The 18936-nt window shown below is 37.9% G+C and overlaps 1 protein-coding gene across 1 annotated transcript in view; it reads left to right on the forward strand.

Moving 5' to 3' along the window:
• Nucleotides 1–533: 533 nt before the first annotated feature.
• Nucleotides 534–18936, forward strand: part of lmln (leishmanolysin-like (metallopeptidase M8 family)) — a 36621-nt gene continuing 18218 nt past the window's right edge. Inside the window, exons 1-9 of the mRNA XM_052019172.1 lie at nt 534–672; nt 3118–3215; nt 3309–3339; nt 6209–6291; nt 7748–7865; nt 11695–11873; nt 15727–15832; nt 17282–17376; nt 17935–18052. Coding sequence (XP_051875132.1) covers nt 538–672; nt 3118–3215; nt 3309–3339; nt 6209–6291; nt 7748–7865; nt 11695–11873; nt 15727–15832; nt 17282–17376; nt 17935–18052 — 963 coding nt within the window. The 5' untranslated portion in view covers nt 534–537. The remainder of the gene's footprint in view (nt 673–3117; nt 3216–3308; nt 3340–6208; nt 6292–7747; nt 7866–11694; nt 11874–15726; nt 15833–17281; nt 17377–17934; nt 18053–18936) is intronic.

Raw genomic sequence — 18936 nt, forward strand, 5'->3', positions numbered from 1 at the left:
GCATCAGCGGGAAGAGAACTCAGTTAATGTTTCGGATCAGGGACCCTTCCTCAGAATATATTTAAGATGTAGTCCCCTACAACCTGGAGTACACAGTCGTGCTGGAAGAACTCAGTCAACGGTCAGCATCGGTGGGAAGAGAACTCAGTTAATGTTTCGGATCAGGGACCCTTCCTCAGAATATATTTAAGATGTAGTCCCCTACAACCTGGAGTACACAGTCGTTGGACATTTAATCTCTGTCCTCTCTGACTGTGTGGGATCAAGACAAAATAAATGCCTCTGTCCATAACTCGGAAGGTGTTTCGTAAGGGCGCTGTGAAATTACTTTTACTAACCTGATCACATCACGTATTATTTGTCATCTATCCATAAACCTGTTTGGGATCCCAGTCGCTGCCTTCGCAATGCAATTTAAGCGGATTCCCTCATCCTCTTGCTACATTGGCGTCCCCGCCGCTTAATTGAAGCGGACTGCGCGTGCGCCTGAGCCTCCGAGTGACGTCATTGCTGCCCTGATTGACTGGCCGGTGTGGAATGATGGCGACGGATTGGAAAGTCTGTTATCGAATCAGGATCTGGATGCTTTATTTTCTAATGGGGGTTATTTGCACCGTGATCGAACCCTGTGTCTGTCACACATGTAAGCACCGCGTCCCGGACTTCAGGGAGGTGAGCAGAATCAGTTTCTCGAATGCTTGCAGAATGGGGCCGGCACCAAGGTGGGCAACGCTGCTCCAATGCGAACCAGTTGCAGGTTCGCGAAAGAGCAGATCTCCCGAGCGGGGAGAAGCGATTTCAGGCACGGAGGAGTTTGATCTGCCAACCAAGCACTGAGTCCGAACCAGTCCCTGGGCTCTGAGTGTGCACAGAGAGTCGGAGGCGTGCCCCTGTCACTGTGAGCAGAGAGGATGAACCTTGCATGGAACGTAGAGCAGAGCCTGCACAGAGAGTCTGAACTATGCATGGGATGTAGAGAACAGCTTGCAGAAAGTCTGCATGATGCACTGAGTATACAGTACAGTGTGTATAGAGGATCTGAAATAAGCACTGCGAACGGAACAGAGCCTGCACTGAGAACAAGTCTGAATCTTGACGGGCACAGAGATGGTTCTTGACTTGGCACCCAACACAGAAAGAGAACCTGACCCAGGCATTGTCAGCAATGTTGACGATAAGACTACTGGATTGTCATTTAACAAGAACAGCTCGTTCATTAATACTCTGCATTAATACTCATGCCATCCCTACTCTAGGGTAAAATGTACTTCCAGATATAACAGTGCCCTACACAATGGCCTAGCAGGGAACTCAAAGGGCATTTGGGTCGGATGGACTGGGCCAACTGCCTATAATTGGTGCCTGCAGTCAAGGCATCCCAGCTATTGCATGGGCCTGATGCAGACATACTTTTATGTTGGCCTTCCTTGTTTTTGATTTGGAGTCTGGGTGGTGCTAATTTCTTTCTCTGGATTGCTTTAACTGTCTTTGATGGAAAACTGGGGTTGGAGCTTTGTCTTCTGTCAAAGTTATCAAGGACCTTGAGTTTTTCAATGTCTCTCATTCAAAGATATTTAAAAAACCTGAAATAATATATAAAATATATTTTAATTCTAAAATAAAATAAGTTGTGAACAAATTGAAAATATTTGTTCAAAATAAAATATAATTGCCTCCTAATCTGCAGGCTTTAAATATGCATTCAAACTCTGATAAACTGCCATGCTTGGGACTGAGGGAGACACAGGACTAAGTCTGACCTAGAACTGAGAGGCACTAGGCACTGAATGTGATACCTGAGCATCAGACATTGAGAAAGTGCCTCACCATGGTTGAGTTTGGTTCTGATCATGGGGCATATGCTGTAGGAGAGACTGATCTAAGGTGTGCGATAAAGTTGAGTTTAGACTGGGAAGATGGTGCGTGACAAGGGTGAGCCTGACCCTTGGTACATGGTGAAGGTGAGGCTATCCTTAAGAATGGGAGCAATTGGGCATTTGAACTAACCAGGTTAGTCTAATATGGGCTTTGCATATAAAATGGGTAAGAGACAGAAAAACTGAGACAAAAGCATGCAATGGGAATCTTAAAAGCATTATGCAGTCAGAGACCCAATTTAATACTCAGGCATAAAGCTAAAAAGTGATGTAGACAATCTAACGCATAATTTCATTCGGAATGGGAACCCATTTCCACACAACATGTGCAAGTGCAGACTGTCCTGAGAAAGGTGGAGTGTGCAAATTCAGACCAGTCATGGAATGTGGACTTGAGCAAATGTATCAGAATAGAGCACAAGGGGGAAACGGCAGACACTGAGTTGGATGAAGATGAATTAAGTAAGTGAGTCAATCCCAAATCTGCACTGAGGCAGGGAATCGAGATATGATGGCAGGAGCTAGGAAGTAGTACTAAATTCTGTTAGAAAATAATTGGACTTGTTAATAAATGTATACAAGGCAGTTCTACAATTATTTCATTTTTAAGTGTGAGATTGCTAATCTTGGATTGTAAAATTAAACAGCAATGTAGCATTGAAAAATCATCAGTGAAATAAATCATGTTAAGTATAAATTAACAGTTTTTATCAATCTTGGGACCAAAATCTGAATCTGTTTTACATGCTTAAATCAATAGTATTATTGTAGTCGTAGATGTTACTGCAGGACATTATATCACCTACTTATCCAGGAATAGAGGATACACTTAAAGCTGCAAATAAGCAGAACTGATGAGTACAGTAAAACGCTGCTAATCTGCTATCCGGCTATTCAAAATGGCATCTATCTTATTCTGGAGCTGCCTATCACCTGGGGTTCCAGTTCCTGTGTTCCCTTTTAAGCTTACTGGAGCCCTGGTTTCGATGCTCCCTTTAAGCTTATCAGTTTGACTGGCAAATTTATTATTGTACAGGTTAACATCTTTTTTAAAAAAAAGTGAATTAAAGATGTGTTGGAATATTAGTAGGAATACCATTCAATAGTACAAAAAGTCTGCTCATCTGGCACCATCGAAGTCCTGAGTGTGCCAAATTAACAGAGGTTTACAGTACAACTGCCAAGTACTAAAGACCTTTTTAAAATACTTTGATGCCTACTTTAATAACTTTTTTTCTAGGTGATTTATCAAGTTTATATACAGCCACCTCGAATTACCAGGAGGAGTGTTGATCAGCATCTAAGAATAAAAATTGTATATGATTTAAGCATTGAATAGTAAGTATAATTTGTCAGCTTGCTTAAGTATTACAAAATGACCTTGCTGAATATAGAGTGTAATCTTGCTGCTTGTTTATCTTTATATTGCAGTCTACCCCTGGATAAGAAGTATTTAGTAAAGGTATGTAATAAATTCATCTCTTATAATGTTTAACTTCATTACACACCCAACAAAATTACATGCCCAAGTTTCACATTATACATATTTAACAATAAAAAAGTTGTTTTGTAAGATGTAATTATGGAAGTGGGAAAAAAAGTTAGAACTTTTCCTGGGAACACAAAGAAATATAATGTTAGCATTCTAGAACTGGATTGTACTATATTAACCCAGCTGTCTTCCTTACACACCTGTTGAGTTGCCTGTATTTTCTGTTTTGGTATAATACAGGTAGCTTTGCTATGACATGATAGATGTATCCCTAAGAAACCTTGCACTATAGAAAGCTGCGTTATAGCCGAACAGACTGTAGTTGTCTTCAAAGCACAGATTTAAACAGGTTTTCCCAGTTGTGATTGCTCTATAACCAATGCCACCCATGTAATGCAAATAGTGTTCCCTAATCCATTAATCGTGTTATAACCAATTCACATTATGGAAGCATGTGATGTAAGTGTCAATGCCTCAATTGCAGAATATATGAGTACAGTTTTTGGGATCATATTTGTATTTGGGATGAGGAGGTAGATATATTTCTAAATGTTAGTGGCATAAAGGTATACGTGGAGAAGGCAGGAATGCAGGGTTTATTTTAAATGGTGGAGCAACCCTGATTGGCCCACTCCTGTTCCTATTTCCTCTGTTTCTTTGTTTCTAATAAGATGTTTTAAAATTATTGCTGAGCCTTGTGAGATGGCAAAATTGAGTGTTGGGTGAAGTATACCTTGATATAGATCATGATGTGGTATATTACATTAAGTAATTTATCAAGTCAACTTATTAGAGTGAGATCTTAACAATCATAGAGTTATACAGCACGGAAACAGGCCCTTTGGCCCAAGTCATCCATGTCGACTATTGTGTCTTCTTGAGCTAGTTCCATTTGCCCACGTTTGGCCCATATCCCTCTAAACCTTTCCTATCTATGTACCTAGACAAATGTCTTTTAAATGTTGTAATTGTACCCACGTCTGCCACTTCCTGCGGCAGCTCATTCCATATACGCACCTTCCTCTGTATGCAAAACTTGCCTCTTGGGTCCCCTTTAAATCTCCCTTTTTTACCTTAAACCTATGCCCTCTAGTTTTAGACTCCTCTACCCTGGGAAAAAGACTGACAATCCATATTGTCTATGGCCCTCATGATTTTATAAACATCTTTTATGTTACCCTTCAGGCTCCTTCACTCCAGGGAAAACTGTATGATTCTATCTGGTCTCTGGTATAATAGCTCAAGCAAGCCCTCCAGTCCCAGGAGCATCCTTGTGAATCTTTTCTCCACCCTAGACAGTGATTTATAGAACAAAAGAAACATCAAGTCAACAGCAGAGGGATTACTAAACTAAACATTTTAGCTGTTAGAGAATTGTTCAAGTTGTGAAGAATATTGCTACAGAGTATTTATCTTTTCATTGACTATCTTTGTACATTTGTCTTGGGGTCTAAAGGTTGATTAGTGAAAAGTGCTATGTGATTGTGAATAAGCAAGCTTGGATGAACTTTATATAGCTAGTAAGATTTGGCATTCTATTAAAGTCTCCCTATAATTTCAGTTGTTCTTATCATCTTACCTTTGGCACTGTCTCTTCCTAGTTTGCTAAAAGGAGTGGATCTCGCCAAGTTTATCGAAATTTGTTTCTGTTTCCATTTAAAAACTGCCTGTTCTTGTTTTTTTATTTTGTCTCCATCATAATTCTTTTATCTCCCATTCAATGCTAGTTTCTTTCCCCTTCTGTGTGCTGAGATATTTGCCAAGTCAGGAAAAGTATTAGTTATATGTTTAGATGTATATAAATATTTAAGTCAAAAATCCTGTATGTTAGTTTTGAGGTAAACTCCTGTACCACAATTTGTATCCTTTGTCAAATGATCGTGAGGCTTGTCTATTTTCAGTTTTTGTTTTGTTGGATTGTTTTGCCTGATAAGTTATTTATTACATAATTTTTTAAAAATTGTATTTTGCTATGTGGTAACAGAAATTGCAAGTACAACTTCAATTAGACACAGCCATCTAATGTTTTGACCTTCAACAAACCTCTTCCTAGGCTCATAACGTTGTTTAAAAAATGTTTACATTACCATGTATTGTATAGAATATTCAGATCATGTTGCTACTTTGGAATAAATGCAGTGAAAATTGCATCTGAATCAGGAAATAAAGCATAATATTTTTGCTACATCTTTAAATGCAGTGCTAATTATAATTATTCAATTTAATAATTTTATTGTGTTTAAATTAATCTAAGAGATTTCTCATGAAAGTAAGTGTTTCCTAGTTTGTCCTTACCTGATTTTTGTCTTTTGCTGATGATGATATGTTACACACAGTAAATAATCAACTTATGCACTTAATAAAAAAATCACCATCTGGACCCAGGCTTTTGCAGCTGTTTGAGAAGGATAAAGTCTCTTTATTGAGAAATGAAAGTTAGGATGCTTCGCCTTCCCATCTTTCCAGAAAGAGAACAATAGAACAATTGACTTGGGATGTAGCTGTAATACAAATAGACAGCAGAAAATAATTACCTCAAAGTTACTTTGTAGTAATTACCCTGATTATCATTACTGTATGTAATATTTAAATTTTGTGTTGAAGATAGGAGGAGGTGGGTGGAAAAGATTTGATTTTAATAGCTTTTTCTATTGGAGAGAAATTTTACAGCAAGGTATTTTCTCATTGTGGAAAAAGTAGAAAAAATCAAAGTCATGACTTCTTACTGGACCATTGATGAGTATAACGTTGTTATTATCTTGGGCATCAGTTGCATAACTGATTAGATTTAATTCCAATTAACCAAGGTTTATCTTCATTTGTTTCTTTTCCATTTCAGAATAAACTGTTCCCAAAAGCGATTGCGTATTTACAAAACACATTCCAAGTTCGAAAAGTAATTGGTCCAATTCTACTGAGCAGGTATTCTGAGCATTTGTGTTGCCTGTATCATCTGCAGTAAAGTTTTTTGATTTAAATGAGGAAGTATTCTTAAGTGGATTAGGTGCCGAACCTGACTTATGGTCAAGTTCAGATCCAAGTGAAGGGTCTCGACCCAAAGTGTCAACTATTCATTTCCTTCCACAGATGTGGCCTGCCCCACTGAGTTCCTCCAACAGTTTGCTTTTTGCTCCAGATTCCAGCATCTGCAGTCTGTTGTGTCTTCCCTTGACTTGCAGAAACTGTGTTCAAATCCAGACTTTACTAATATATTCAAAACCTCATGATGTTTGCTGTAAAGGTCAGAAGTGAAGTGAGTTTGAGCAGTTCAAATCACCTCATGGTAAATGGGACTAAAGTTCTAAATTGTGAGTTAGTCAGAAGCATGGACTTCATGCTGTGGTAAGAAGAAACACAGTGAAATTAGTCGTTACAGATGATATTCTAAAGATAGACTGGGGGACTTCGATTTAAATGACGTTCTGAATTGAACCCTGCTAAACCTAACCTTAGCATTTTTGACGCTGATACTGCAAAGCTGAAGTAGACAGCATTCCGTTTCCTAGCAGTGATGTGCCTAACGCCTATATTCTTGCACCAAAAAATTTCCTTTTCACGTAACAGCAGAAAATATTAATCTGAGATTAATTTGTTAAAATCAATAATTGCATTTTAATTATTTTAGTGATACAACTATTGTAAAACATTGTTCCTTTTCTGGCTTTCAGAAACATGTACATCATAATCAAATTATAATTAATGTTTGTGTTTATAAATTACTTAATGCTTGTTATTAAGATGGTGTTGTCCATCATTATCTGACAACACACCCAGACAAATAATCACACTCAACAGAGTTCTGTTTCCAAGCTACTTTATTAATGTATGCATATATTGATCACTGCACTGTTACATTTACTTTGTATTACTAAGCTGGGATATTACCCACACACGTGAACTGCCCAGGCTCACGATGAGAGGTTTTCCCGACTACCATCCCAGAAGTGGGGGTTACCTCTTCCTTGCAATGGTGGGTCTCTGGAGTTGTTGCTGTCGAAGTGTCCTTTTTACACAATTTTTCACATACTCTCCAGCTAACCACTGGGCTATAAATCTGTTCTTTTTCCATATATGTACTTGCTTTCCAACTTTTTCACTTACTATCTTAGCTCCCAGCTTGAGTTTATCTCCCAGCTTCGCAGCCCATCAGTTGCCCCTTCATTTGTAACAAGCTCAATAGATAAGATACATCTGTTGTGTAGCACTGATTACTTGAGGTCACTCTGTTTTTCATAGCTCTGAGTCTGAACTTGTGACCCTGCCAACTCCTTGACTGGAGAGGCCTGGCTCCTATAGACTGCTGGGATACTCGGCATCTCTTTGGCTGCAATGGCTAAATTAAACACTTAATCTGTTTTAATCTCTTTTATTTTGGAAGACCATGTGCAACAAATCAGTACTTAAGAAAAAAAGATGACCCTTATATGTATTGCCAAGGTGCCTGTGCTAATATCACAAGATGTGGCCCTGTGATTGTACCAGAAGAACATTTGCAGGTAAAAATCTCTGTTGTAAAGTAAATCTCTATTTTAATTTTTTTTAATTAACCATGTTTTGTTTGCTAGCGTGTAAATTTTGTACTTTTTGTGACCATTGTTAAACTTCCAAAATAAAAGATGCCTGGTATTGCACATGAACTGCCTAGATTAAATGCACTTCTTTTGGTCAATTGGTATTTGAGGCCAACACAATTGGAATAAGACTGAGACACCATGACTGGGAGTGTCCTTTTAAAGATTAAATATAAGTACAAGCATCAACTTAGGAGAGAGATTGTTCAGCAGCAAGAAGTTATAGTACAATGAGATTTTATGAGGATCAGCAAAGATGTTGAGCAGAGTTAGAAGCTGGAGGATAAATTATAGCAGGATTAAAAGCTCCATGTATGAAAGTGAAGGAGCATTTCACACACCAAGATGAGGAAGGTAAGATGAACTGAGAAGATGATATTGGCCTAATGATACCCAAAGGAAAATATTGGGTGGTAGAGGCACTGAGACCTAATGTGGTATGTGGACAGAGTATCTAAGAACCTGAAGGGGGCCTGGTTGGACGAGAGAATGCGAAAGAAGGAAAATAAAATGGGAGGTGCTAAATTGGTTTAAAATTAATACCACCCCGGACACTCCAGCTATCCCACACAGTACATACCTAATCAGCTACTTAAATGACAGCCAAGAATTCATTAGGATAAAGATCATTTTTCTAAATAAACTAATGAGGAGGGAGGGCGTTAAGATTGGAGGAGTACACACAGGTGGAAAGAAGGAGGGCCGAATATAATGGGAGCAAGCTAGGGTAGAAGGGAAAGGAGAAAATATGTGGCGAGAAGGACAGGGATGAGTTGATGAAGGGCAAGGAGGAAAAGCCCTGTGGAGATAAATAAGAGGGAAGAGAGGGTAATATCAGGGGAACGAGGGGGTAGGGTGGTGGGTGGGGGGAAGGAAAGAATAGATGATGGGGATATTTTCCAGACCCTATTGCTCTCTTGGGGTGAGTCAATAAAATAGGGATTGTTTTCTGGCCATGTGGTAGGAGTGGAGATGCCAAATATAGGGTCAGTGACTCCCTCATTATCAAGAATTCTGGTGGTAAAAGCTTGTATTGTTGCTCCTTGAGCACATTGCAGAAAAGGGATTCAGATGAGTCTGATGAGTTGCAAAGAAACGTTAGAGATATTGTATATACGTGAGTTTAAATTTACTTTTGTCGATGTTGACTTTGCTTGTGCAAAATAACTATTGGCTCAGGCTAAATTGTACAAAATGTTATGGTTATTCTACCCCAATATACAGTGGCAGCAGCATCTATATATTCTGTACCAGTTACTTAGAATTACATAAAAATTACAACATTGAGCTCTTTTAACCTAATCAATTTGTGTGTCTGTACAAGCAAATATAATAGTCTTATGTGTTCATTCCATTTCATATCCTTTCATTCCCTTTTCTTCACTACTTAAAAGAAAATAACAAATAGAAATGGGAGTAGGCAAAATAAATCTTCATGGACCCACACCTATTTAGTTATGTAATGACCTATCACTTTCCTGTCTATTCCATATATCCTTAGATTTATTTCATGTCTAAGAACCCAATGGTCTCAACCTGTAATATATCCAGTAACTAAGCAACCACAGTCCATTGAAGTAAAAAGTTCCAAAGATTCACAGATCCTATTGAATAAAAAATCAATTTTCCTTATCTTTTACAAAAAATGGCTGACCCCATTATCTCCCTTGTTCTAGACTCTCTAGCCAGAAACTTGCATGTTTCAATGAGATCACTTCAAATTCTTCTAACCTCTCGTGAGAATAGCAAATCTTATTCTGCTCTTTTCATATACAATCCACGCATCCCAGAAATTTACACTGCATTGCCTCCGAGGCAAGTCGATCCTGAATTAAAGAAACCAGAACTGTTCACAATATTTCAGCTGTGATTTCACTAATCCAATTGCAGAAATCCTTCTAACTGTATATTATCAACAACCTTCCTGTAGAAAGGAGCACGAAGCTGCACAAAATATTTCAACTGTGACTCCATTAATTTTGGATAGAGTCACAGTTGCATCTTGATCATTATATTTAAACCTCTTGCCATAAGACCAGTATTCTATCAGTATTAGTAATACTCAACTAATGTGTTAATTTTCTTTTGCATGTCTGAAATTCCTCTACCAATTATTAAGCATTTTCAGTTTTAAAGTAGTAATTTGTTTATGAATTGTAAAGTACTCTCATAACTATAGTCATAATTATTGATATTGGATTCTGCCACCTTTTTGCCCATTCTATCACGTCATTAATATCCTCTGTCTATGGATCCTTGGAACTATTTACCATGCATCCTAAGTTAATATCATCTCCAAATTTGGATGTTACTTCCTTTAATCCCATATCAAAAACACAGCACTTTCTTTCACTCCATATTTAAATCATTGATGCACACAACAAACAGTGTTCTCAGAACAATGTTTTTGGATACAAATCCCTGCATCTATTAATTTGAGAAATTACTTGCCAAATCAATTGCCTCCCCCCACCCTTCGTTTTCCCTCATTCCTGTAGCCCCTCTTACCCCTTCTCTTTCCCCTCCCCCGCCCTCATGACCTACCCACTACCTCCCTCCAACTCCCCACCTCCTTCCCTTTATTCCATGGTCTACTGTCCTCTCCTACCGGATTCCTTCTTCTTCAACCCTTTGCCTCTTCCACCTAAAACCTTTTAGTTTCTTACATCATTCCCTGTCATCCCCATCCCCCACCCATCTACCTTTTTCCCCCCTCACCTGGACTCACCTATCACCTGCCAGTTTGTGCTCCTCTGCCTCCTTTCCTTTTTATTCTGGCTTCTGCCCTCTTCCATTCTAGTCCTGATGAAGGGTCTCAACCCAAAACGTCGACTGTTTACTTCCCTCCATAGATGCTGCCTGACCTGCTGAGTTCCTCCAGCATTTTGTGTGTGTTGCTAATTTTTAACTGGTTTTTAATCTAATTGTTATCCCTTTTCTTTATTTCTATGATCCTTAATCTTTCTCAGTTGTTTCCCGTGCTGACTATTTTAAAGGCTTTCTGTGCGTTCATGCATATCACATCCATTGCACTTTCCCCATACAGCGTAATCTGGTCTGTCCTGAAAGATTTTTTTCTAAACCTGATTTTCTAAATATGATTGCTGCATATTTCTTAATTTTACTTTACTTGACCCGTAATTGCTAGCTTCAGTATCTCTTTTTAAAAATGAGAATTATATTGTTTGCTCTCTGATGCTTTTGAACTTATCAATGCTTAATAAACTCCTAGAATACAATTTCTTGTTTTCTTGGTGTTAACTCTTAATTGTTAATCTTTTTTGACAGTGCACAATGCATGGTTTAGCATTAAAACCATATCACAGTACAAGACGTAACAGGCACATGACCACTGTCTTAGATAAACAGATAATTTATGATTCTGCAATTATAGTCTTGTGTAAACGGAGTTATTATCCAAGTCGATGCTGACATCATCAAACCACTTTTTGAAGTATTCTGATTTCATGTAGGTTTTTTGTCACTTTTGCATGTAATTAGTAAGGTTTTAGAAAACCTTACCAAATTCACGGAAGTGGCTTATGTCCACTGGACACTCCAACACAGGCTTGAAATATGTTTTCTTCCCCTTTTGAAGTCATGTGTTTTGTTTGTCATGAGATAGTTTTAAAATGTCATACCACAACTTTGTTTAGAATGTTTTGTGGATTACACTTAGACACAGATCCTTATTCACTTCAGAATTAAATTCTATCGATTATGTGATATATTAACATTTATATGATCTCTCCAGCAATGTCGTGTGTGCAGTGAAAATGGAAGATCTTGTGGATCTGCCGGATTAACTGATGGTCCAGGAGTCAAGGATGCTGATTTCTTACTCTATGTGAGTGCACTAACAACAGAACGCTGTGGACAAGAGGATATTGTAGCCTATGCAGCATATTGTCAATTGGAAGCAGAATTGGACAGGTAAGATCTGTTACAGCAGTTCCTTGTCATGTAAGAGAAAAGGAAAATGAAGTTGGAAGCCTTGTATTTTGAAGTACTAGGCACACTCCTTAAAAAGCTTTGTGAAATTTTTGCTTGACACTCCACAGCAGCCACATATGCAGAGCAAATATGGTATTGAAACTCTTAATACCAAGTTCTCCTGGTATTCGTTTTGAAACATATTCCAGTGTTAAACTGGTTAACTTTTATTAAATGATTTTTGATACAGACTATAAAGAGTTGGCTGAGTTGCTTTTACAGTTTCTTCTGTAGTCAGAAGCTTGAATAAGAATTTCTATCACTTAAGAAAAATGTAGAAATTAAGAATAGTGTGTTAGAGAAAAATCTGGTTCAAGGGGAGAAACGAGACTGCAGATGCTGGAATCTGGAGCAACACACAAGATGCTGGATGAACTCAGCATATCAGGCAGCATCTGTGCAGAGAAATGGACAGTCGGCATTTTGGATCGAGACCCTTCGTCTGGACTGAAAGATAGAGGGGAGATGGCTTGTATAAAGAAGTGAGGGGAAGGGGTGGAGCAAGAGCTGGCAAGCGATAGGTGGATCCAGGTGTGGAGGGGTGATAGGCAAATGGAGGCGGGAAGAGTGGAAGTAGCCACAGAAGCCGAGAGGTCATAGATAGGGGCAGATGATGGAATCTGATAGGAAAGGAAGGTGGAGCATGGAATCAAATAAAGGAGGTGGGGTGAGCAGATGGGACCCAGTGGGAGGAGTGTGTGGGTGATGGGCATATGGAGTGGATGGAGGAGGGGAAAGAAATGGGGTGGTGGGGGGCTGTGGTGGGTGAAGGAGGAACTGGGTAGATCAGAGGGAGAGAGAAAAGGAACAGAGGGGAAGCAGTTTACCTGAAATGAGAGAATTCAATATTCATGCTGTCAGCTGGCTCAAGAGGAATAGTTTTGAGTATTGGTTTTGGTTTATTATTGTCACTTGTATCGAGGTACAGTCAAAAACTTGTCTTGTGTACCGTTTATACACAGATCGATTCATCACACAGTGCAGATACGTTGAGTTAGTACAGAGTGCATTGAGGTAGTACAGGTAAAAACAACAATTATTATAGAGTACATGATTTTGTTGTAGGTGACCATTCATAGTTTCTTTTCTTGGTGTGAAATTTAGTTATATCAAATGGATAGCAAGTTATTAAATTTTCTTTTTTGCTACTTTTATTGCCATGTGATCCTTTATTTAACCCAATAGCCATTTGATTACAACTCCTAGTTCACTAACAGAATTTACAGGATTAAGAGCTGCTTCTTTATTTGATGTAATTTGGTCAGATGCTAGAGGAAAGTTGTAAGAATGGAGGGAATCAAATCTCAATTTACTCATATTATTTCTTAATGGAAACTAAAGTGGAAATATATTTGAAGTGAAGGTTAAATTATAACAACAGCAACAACTTAAATAGAAAAACAAGGATTAGAACTGTTCCAACAGCAAAAATAAAACATTGCTGAGCATCAGAAGGAAATATTGGAATCATGAGCTTGGTCTGAGAAGTAGGTTTTTCAGGAACATCTTAACATTGTACAAAAAAAAGGTGTTCGGGGGGGGAAGGGGAGAGAGAAGGTTTTTGGGGCAGGGTTCCTGAGCTTGGGTCTCTGGTAGCTGAAAGCATGGCTGTCAGTGGAGGAGCCATTAAATGTGGGATTACTTAAGAGTCCAGAACTGGAGGAGCACAGATGTCACTGTGAAAAGAAGACACTGCTTAACCAGGAGCCAGTCAGGTCAGCAAGCCCAGGGGCCATGGGTGAATGAAACTTTTTAACCAGTTAGGACGTGAACAGCAGAGTGTTGAACAACATCAAGTTTATGGAGACTCTTATTAAGCAGTTCCTTAGGGCTGAGTGTGTCTTGCTTCCTCCACTCCAGTTCTGTAGGTTCTGAGGTGGACGATGAAGGCAGTGTGGGACCACAGACTCATCACAAAGTGTTGATGAGACAGGCAGTTGAGTAGCTTGGGAGGTGATACAATCCTTCTGGTCTTGATGCTTTGTGTCTGTGTGCTGCTGACAAATGGACTCTACTTTTTCTATATCATTGCCAATGTTCCTTCTTCACTGTGCCTGGTTGTGGACCAGGGATTCCCATGAATCAGTGGTGATTTTACACATTTTCAAGGTAGGTTTGAGAAATTCCTTGAATCATTTCCTCTGACCATACGTTGATCTCTTACCATGATGAATTTTGGAAAAGTGTCTCTGTTTTGGGAATCTAATGTTGAGTAAGTGAATAATACGGCCTGCCTATCATAACTGACTGACTTTTCAGTGTTGGATTAGAAGAGAATGCTGATATTGGCTTGCTTATTTTATCGTTGGTTTTGGAGAATATTGCGGTTATAGCTTTGATAGTATCTCTCCAGTGTTTTGAGTTCCCTGCTATAGGTAGTCCTGTCTGAAAAGAGTACGGGAGGACAAGGAATCACTGCTGTCCAATAAACTGTGAGTTTTATACTGGGTTTGAGGTCTTGATCTTCAAAAGATCTTTTTCCCAGATGGCCAACTGCAGTACTAGTGCCCTGAAGGCATTTTTATTCTCAAGAGGTGGCTCCTGAAGCAAGGGAAATAACCTGTTTTCCACAGTTTTGATGTGGTGGAGGAGGAGGGTGGTGACCTACTGGATAGGCAGGTTGGTAAAGGACCTTTTTTATTTTGTGAATATTCAGTGCAAGGCTCATTTTCTTGTATGTTTGGTGAGCAAGTCAATGGTGGCATGGAGCTCGACCTCCAAATGTGTGCATACAGTGTATACTGTAGCTCAGTGATTGAGGTTGTGATGACTTGGTTCTGCAGTGTAGGTGACGTATATTGACCTGATCCACATTTGTACTGTATATTCACAACCTTGTTTCCCATGCCTGGGAAGAGTAGGACGAGTCAGTGGATCTTGGAGAGACAGAAATCATGACCATCTTCAAGATGAGAGGAAATTCAGTTGCGATAACCACAAAGGTGCCATTCTGCCATCTCCACAAGTAAAGTCATTGCCAGGGTCCTTTTCAACAAGCTCCTCCCAGAGATAGAAGAGCTGATTTCCAAATTGCAGTGTGAATTTAGTTCATCTGGAGAAAAAATAGACGTAATCTTCTGGTTCTATTTCAGACAGCTGTTGGGGAAGGGAATGAATGGAGTCGGTGGTTGGGGAACAGTGTTTGTGACTGAGACTGAAAGTGGTGGCATTGGCTTTCCCAGGACATTATTAAAAGTAATTTCTACTGATTCAGTCCTGAATGTGAGGCAGCCTGATAATTTAGAGATGGTAGAGGGATCAACAGAACCACTGCATGGTAAAAGGGTATTATTCGCATACAGATTGATGATGTACTTGCAGATGATGTCTTCACGGCAGAGTACATGAATGCCTGTAAATATATTACTCTCTGTTGATGTAATACTTGGAAATAAAAGAATATTTCAGGTGGCTCTGTTTTCATTTGATTCAAAATGCACTTTTGTTTACAAAATTAGTGAAATTCTTTTCCTGTCATCTCTACAGGTGGGAGAAAAGTACAAAAGATAACACTCTTTTGAGCACTTTCTAACGTGCTTTCCATTCTATACCATTATGCATCTAATTGTAAAATCTTTTAAAATTATTCTTTAATTGTCTTAGAGTATGGAATGTACAAAAATAATTGTGGTCTAGATGTTAAATGAACATGTTTAATTTTTAAAAAAACATTTAATTATTTTTAAAATTAAGATTTAAGAGTTTAAGTAGTAAAGTTAGAATATGTCTATGAAAACAACATTATGAAAGGCAAATGTAATCTTAACTCATCCTTTTCTACTTAATTTTGCAGGCCTATTGCAGGTTACGCAAACCTGTGCCCAATTATGATCCCCACTGAGCCACAGGAGTTTCAAGGCATGTTGTCAACTGTTAAACATGAAATTGTTCATGCATTGGTAAGTTCCCTGTACAGTCGTTGTCATTACCCTTAGGAAATTAAGGCAGTCAAAGGTCCAAAGGGGAGGTTTTAATTTCTGTCCATTTCATTTAACTGTGCTTCTCTTCCCCAAGGATGCATGGGAAAATAAGTGATTGAAAAATTCTTGGTTGTTAAACCAGCCAGATCAAAAATTGAATAAATGGCAAGTGTTTCATATACTCCCAATCTCCAGAGGTTACTGGCCTCTCTGTAAAATAGTTAAATCTAAACTATTGTTGCCCTTCCTCTTGTAATTTTGACTCTGTATACATTAGTTCAGGAACATGTGGTATGTATGTATTATTGGAATTCAACATCATAATATCTATTCCTTACATCACAACTGATCTTTCTCTTGGGTTTACTCTTCTCTATTGGAGTTCTAAACTAGCTCTTTTCCTAGTTCAGATGCTTAACTAAGTACCTCTTTGGTTCCATTTCACATCATCCAGATTCTGTGACACTTTGCTATGGTTGAAAGACCTACAATTGGACACTGTGTTCTTATATGTGATCACATTATTTGCCTTGTCCCTTTGGCTATAAGCCATGGTATCTGGGTACCTCAAGTAGGGTGGAGGAGATGTGTATATAGAACACTAGAATAGTCTGTTCAATCGAATGACATTATTAAGTAAGTAATCCTGGTTTAAACAGATAATATAAAAAGTTAAGCTAGAGAATCTGTGATTATAGATACCATTTAATGTCATTAAAGTTTGCTGTTAATGCTGGACATGACCCCTTTTCAAAGTTGTTTGGAGAAATGATGCAACTAAACATCAACTGTTTCCCTTTCCGCAGATAATGCTTGATCTTCTGAGTATTTCCAGTGTCTCTGCTGTTGTACCCTGTTCTATGTTATAAATATTATATAAAATATAAGAAATGACCTAAGGTGGTTTTCTTGTTATAATTTTTTCAGGATGTCCCTTGATATGTAGAACATAAGGTAACATAAGGATAGTGTTTTTTTAGTTGACTCCATCGCAAATTTTTAAAGTTTGATCTGATATTAGCAATTGGTCAGCATTAGGATGGTACTATTATATTTAATGATTTACTAAATACAGTGACAAGGGCATAAATTATTCCACCAGCCAGTTGTATACAACTTTGCGTTCTGTGTTTCATCTTCATTTTACTTATCAAATGAGGCAATTCATTTTTTTTATGTCTCTCAGTACTTAACATTTCACATGGGGAGAAATGGACTCTTTTGTGATAGTAAGAAATAACTCATTGAGTATGTTTTGCAAAAGTGGGCTCATGACTTTTTGCCCTTTTTGGAAAAGTAATTGGATTGCGATTGCACACATAGTATCCAGGAGAAATGGAATGCATCCCTTGAGCCTGGTTAACCACTCTTTATTGTCCCAGTAATCATGCGGCTGCAAATTGTGTTTTTTTTTCTGTTCCAATCTAGGGCTTTTCTGCAGGGCTTTTTGCTTTTTACCGTGATGATGAGGGGAAACCTCTAACTATGCGAAAGGCAAATGGTCTTCCACCTTTTAATGAATCGTAAGTTTAGATAGTATTTACTGTTTTCTGCTATGCTTTTTCTTTTAATTATTTTGTATATAAGCTTTTCTTAGTTTAATCTTTTGTAATGAAATATTTATGTTTGCTTGTTTATTCTTAAAACAAAATATATCTTTTATTTGTTCATGGAATGTGGATGGTGCATAAATGTGGCATTTATTGACCAAGTATATTTAACCGAGAAAGCAGTTTGAGAGTAAATCATGTGGGTGGCTCTGCAGTTATTTATTAGGCAGATCAGGTAAAGAAACAATATTTCCCTCCCCAAAGACATTAATGAAACGTATATGTTTTAATAACAAACTAGTAATTACTATAGCTATCTTTTAATTCCAGATTTATTTAAATTCATGAGCTGGCATGATGGGATACAAACTTGTGCTTCTTGATGAATGTTCCACAACACCAGTTGCTAGTTCATTAACTTAACTGTTACACTGCGTCCCATATTCTCTAAATGCTATTACTTGCTGGTTATTTTTTTTTATTTCCTGAAACCATGTTATGATTACAGTTTTGTCATTTATACTTGAATAGACTTGGATTATATCAGTGGAGTGAAAAAGTTGCACGCAAGGCAAAAAGGTTATGGAGTGTACGGGGTAACAACAAACTTGATCATGAGGTTCTTCTTCTTGTAACTCCTCGAGTTGTTGTGAGTATCAACATAAGTGCCTTTGTTTTTCTTTTCAATTTTATTATTGAAAGCTGTGGGATCATAACAAATCAGTATGTATTCCCTTATTAAGTTTTTGAAAAGGTGACATGCCAAAATTAAAGGAGTAGAATGAATGAAGAAGTGACTGGCAAGGTGATGCTGCTTGTGATGTTCAGAAATCATGTTCTTAAGTCATGGTAATATTTCATCAAATAACATGAAGGAGCATGGAGGCAATGTGTCAAAATTTGATTGTACCAAATCAGTGAGTATAGCAGAAAGTGAAGACAATAAGCAGGAGTCAATGGAGGATGAATATTGGCAAATTAGGAGAGGAGGCATAAATGTGTTCAATGTGGAAGTATACTTTGGAGTAAAAAGCAAAATATGGCAATATGTTAAACTGTATGTTGTCCATGATAAGAATAGCAACATACAAGGGTATAGAGCTTTAAGGTGGGGTGTTACATTTTTCTTTGGATATTCATTTTGCATCTCCATAATTTTTGTTTTCTCTAATTCAGCATTTTCTCATTAATGATCCCTGACTCTTTGTACCAGGCAGAGTGTTTTCAATTACATAAAATGTAACTGCAGACTCCTCAAAAAAAGAACTTTAAAAAAAAAATTCTTCAATATATTTACTTCTACTGGCTTTATCTTGTGATCACATGTAATTTTTCTTTGCAAGTCAGCCAAATAACATGTAATTTTGTTGGTTTTTAATTGCCAAACAACTTAATAAGAAAGCAAAAGTGATTGACTGCTGAAATACATCATGTAACTTTAGCTAGTTATTCTTTGTTAGAAAATAATAGTTCACAAAGATTGTTGTATACTCTTCCCTAGTATTACAGGTCAGATTATATTTGAATAGACTT

This window comes from Pristis pectinata, chromosome 1 (assembly GCF_009764475.1).
Source record: "Pristis pectinata isolate sPriPec2 chromosome 1, sPriPec2.1.pri, whole genome shotgun sequence".
NCBI classification, from domain to species: Eukaryota; Metazoa; Chordata; class Chondrichthyes; order Rhinopristiformes; family Pristidae; genus Pristis; species Pristis pectinata.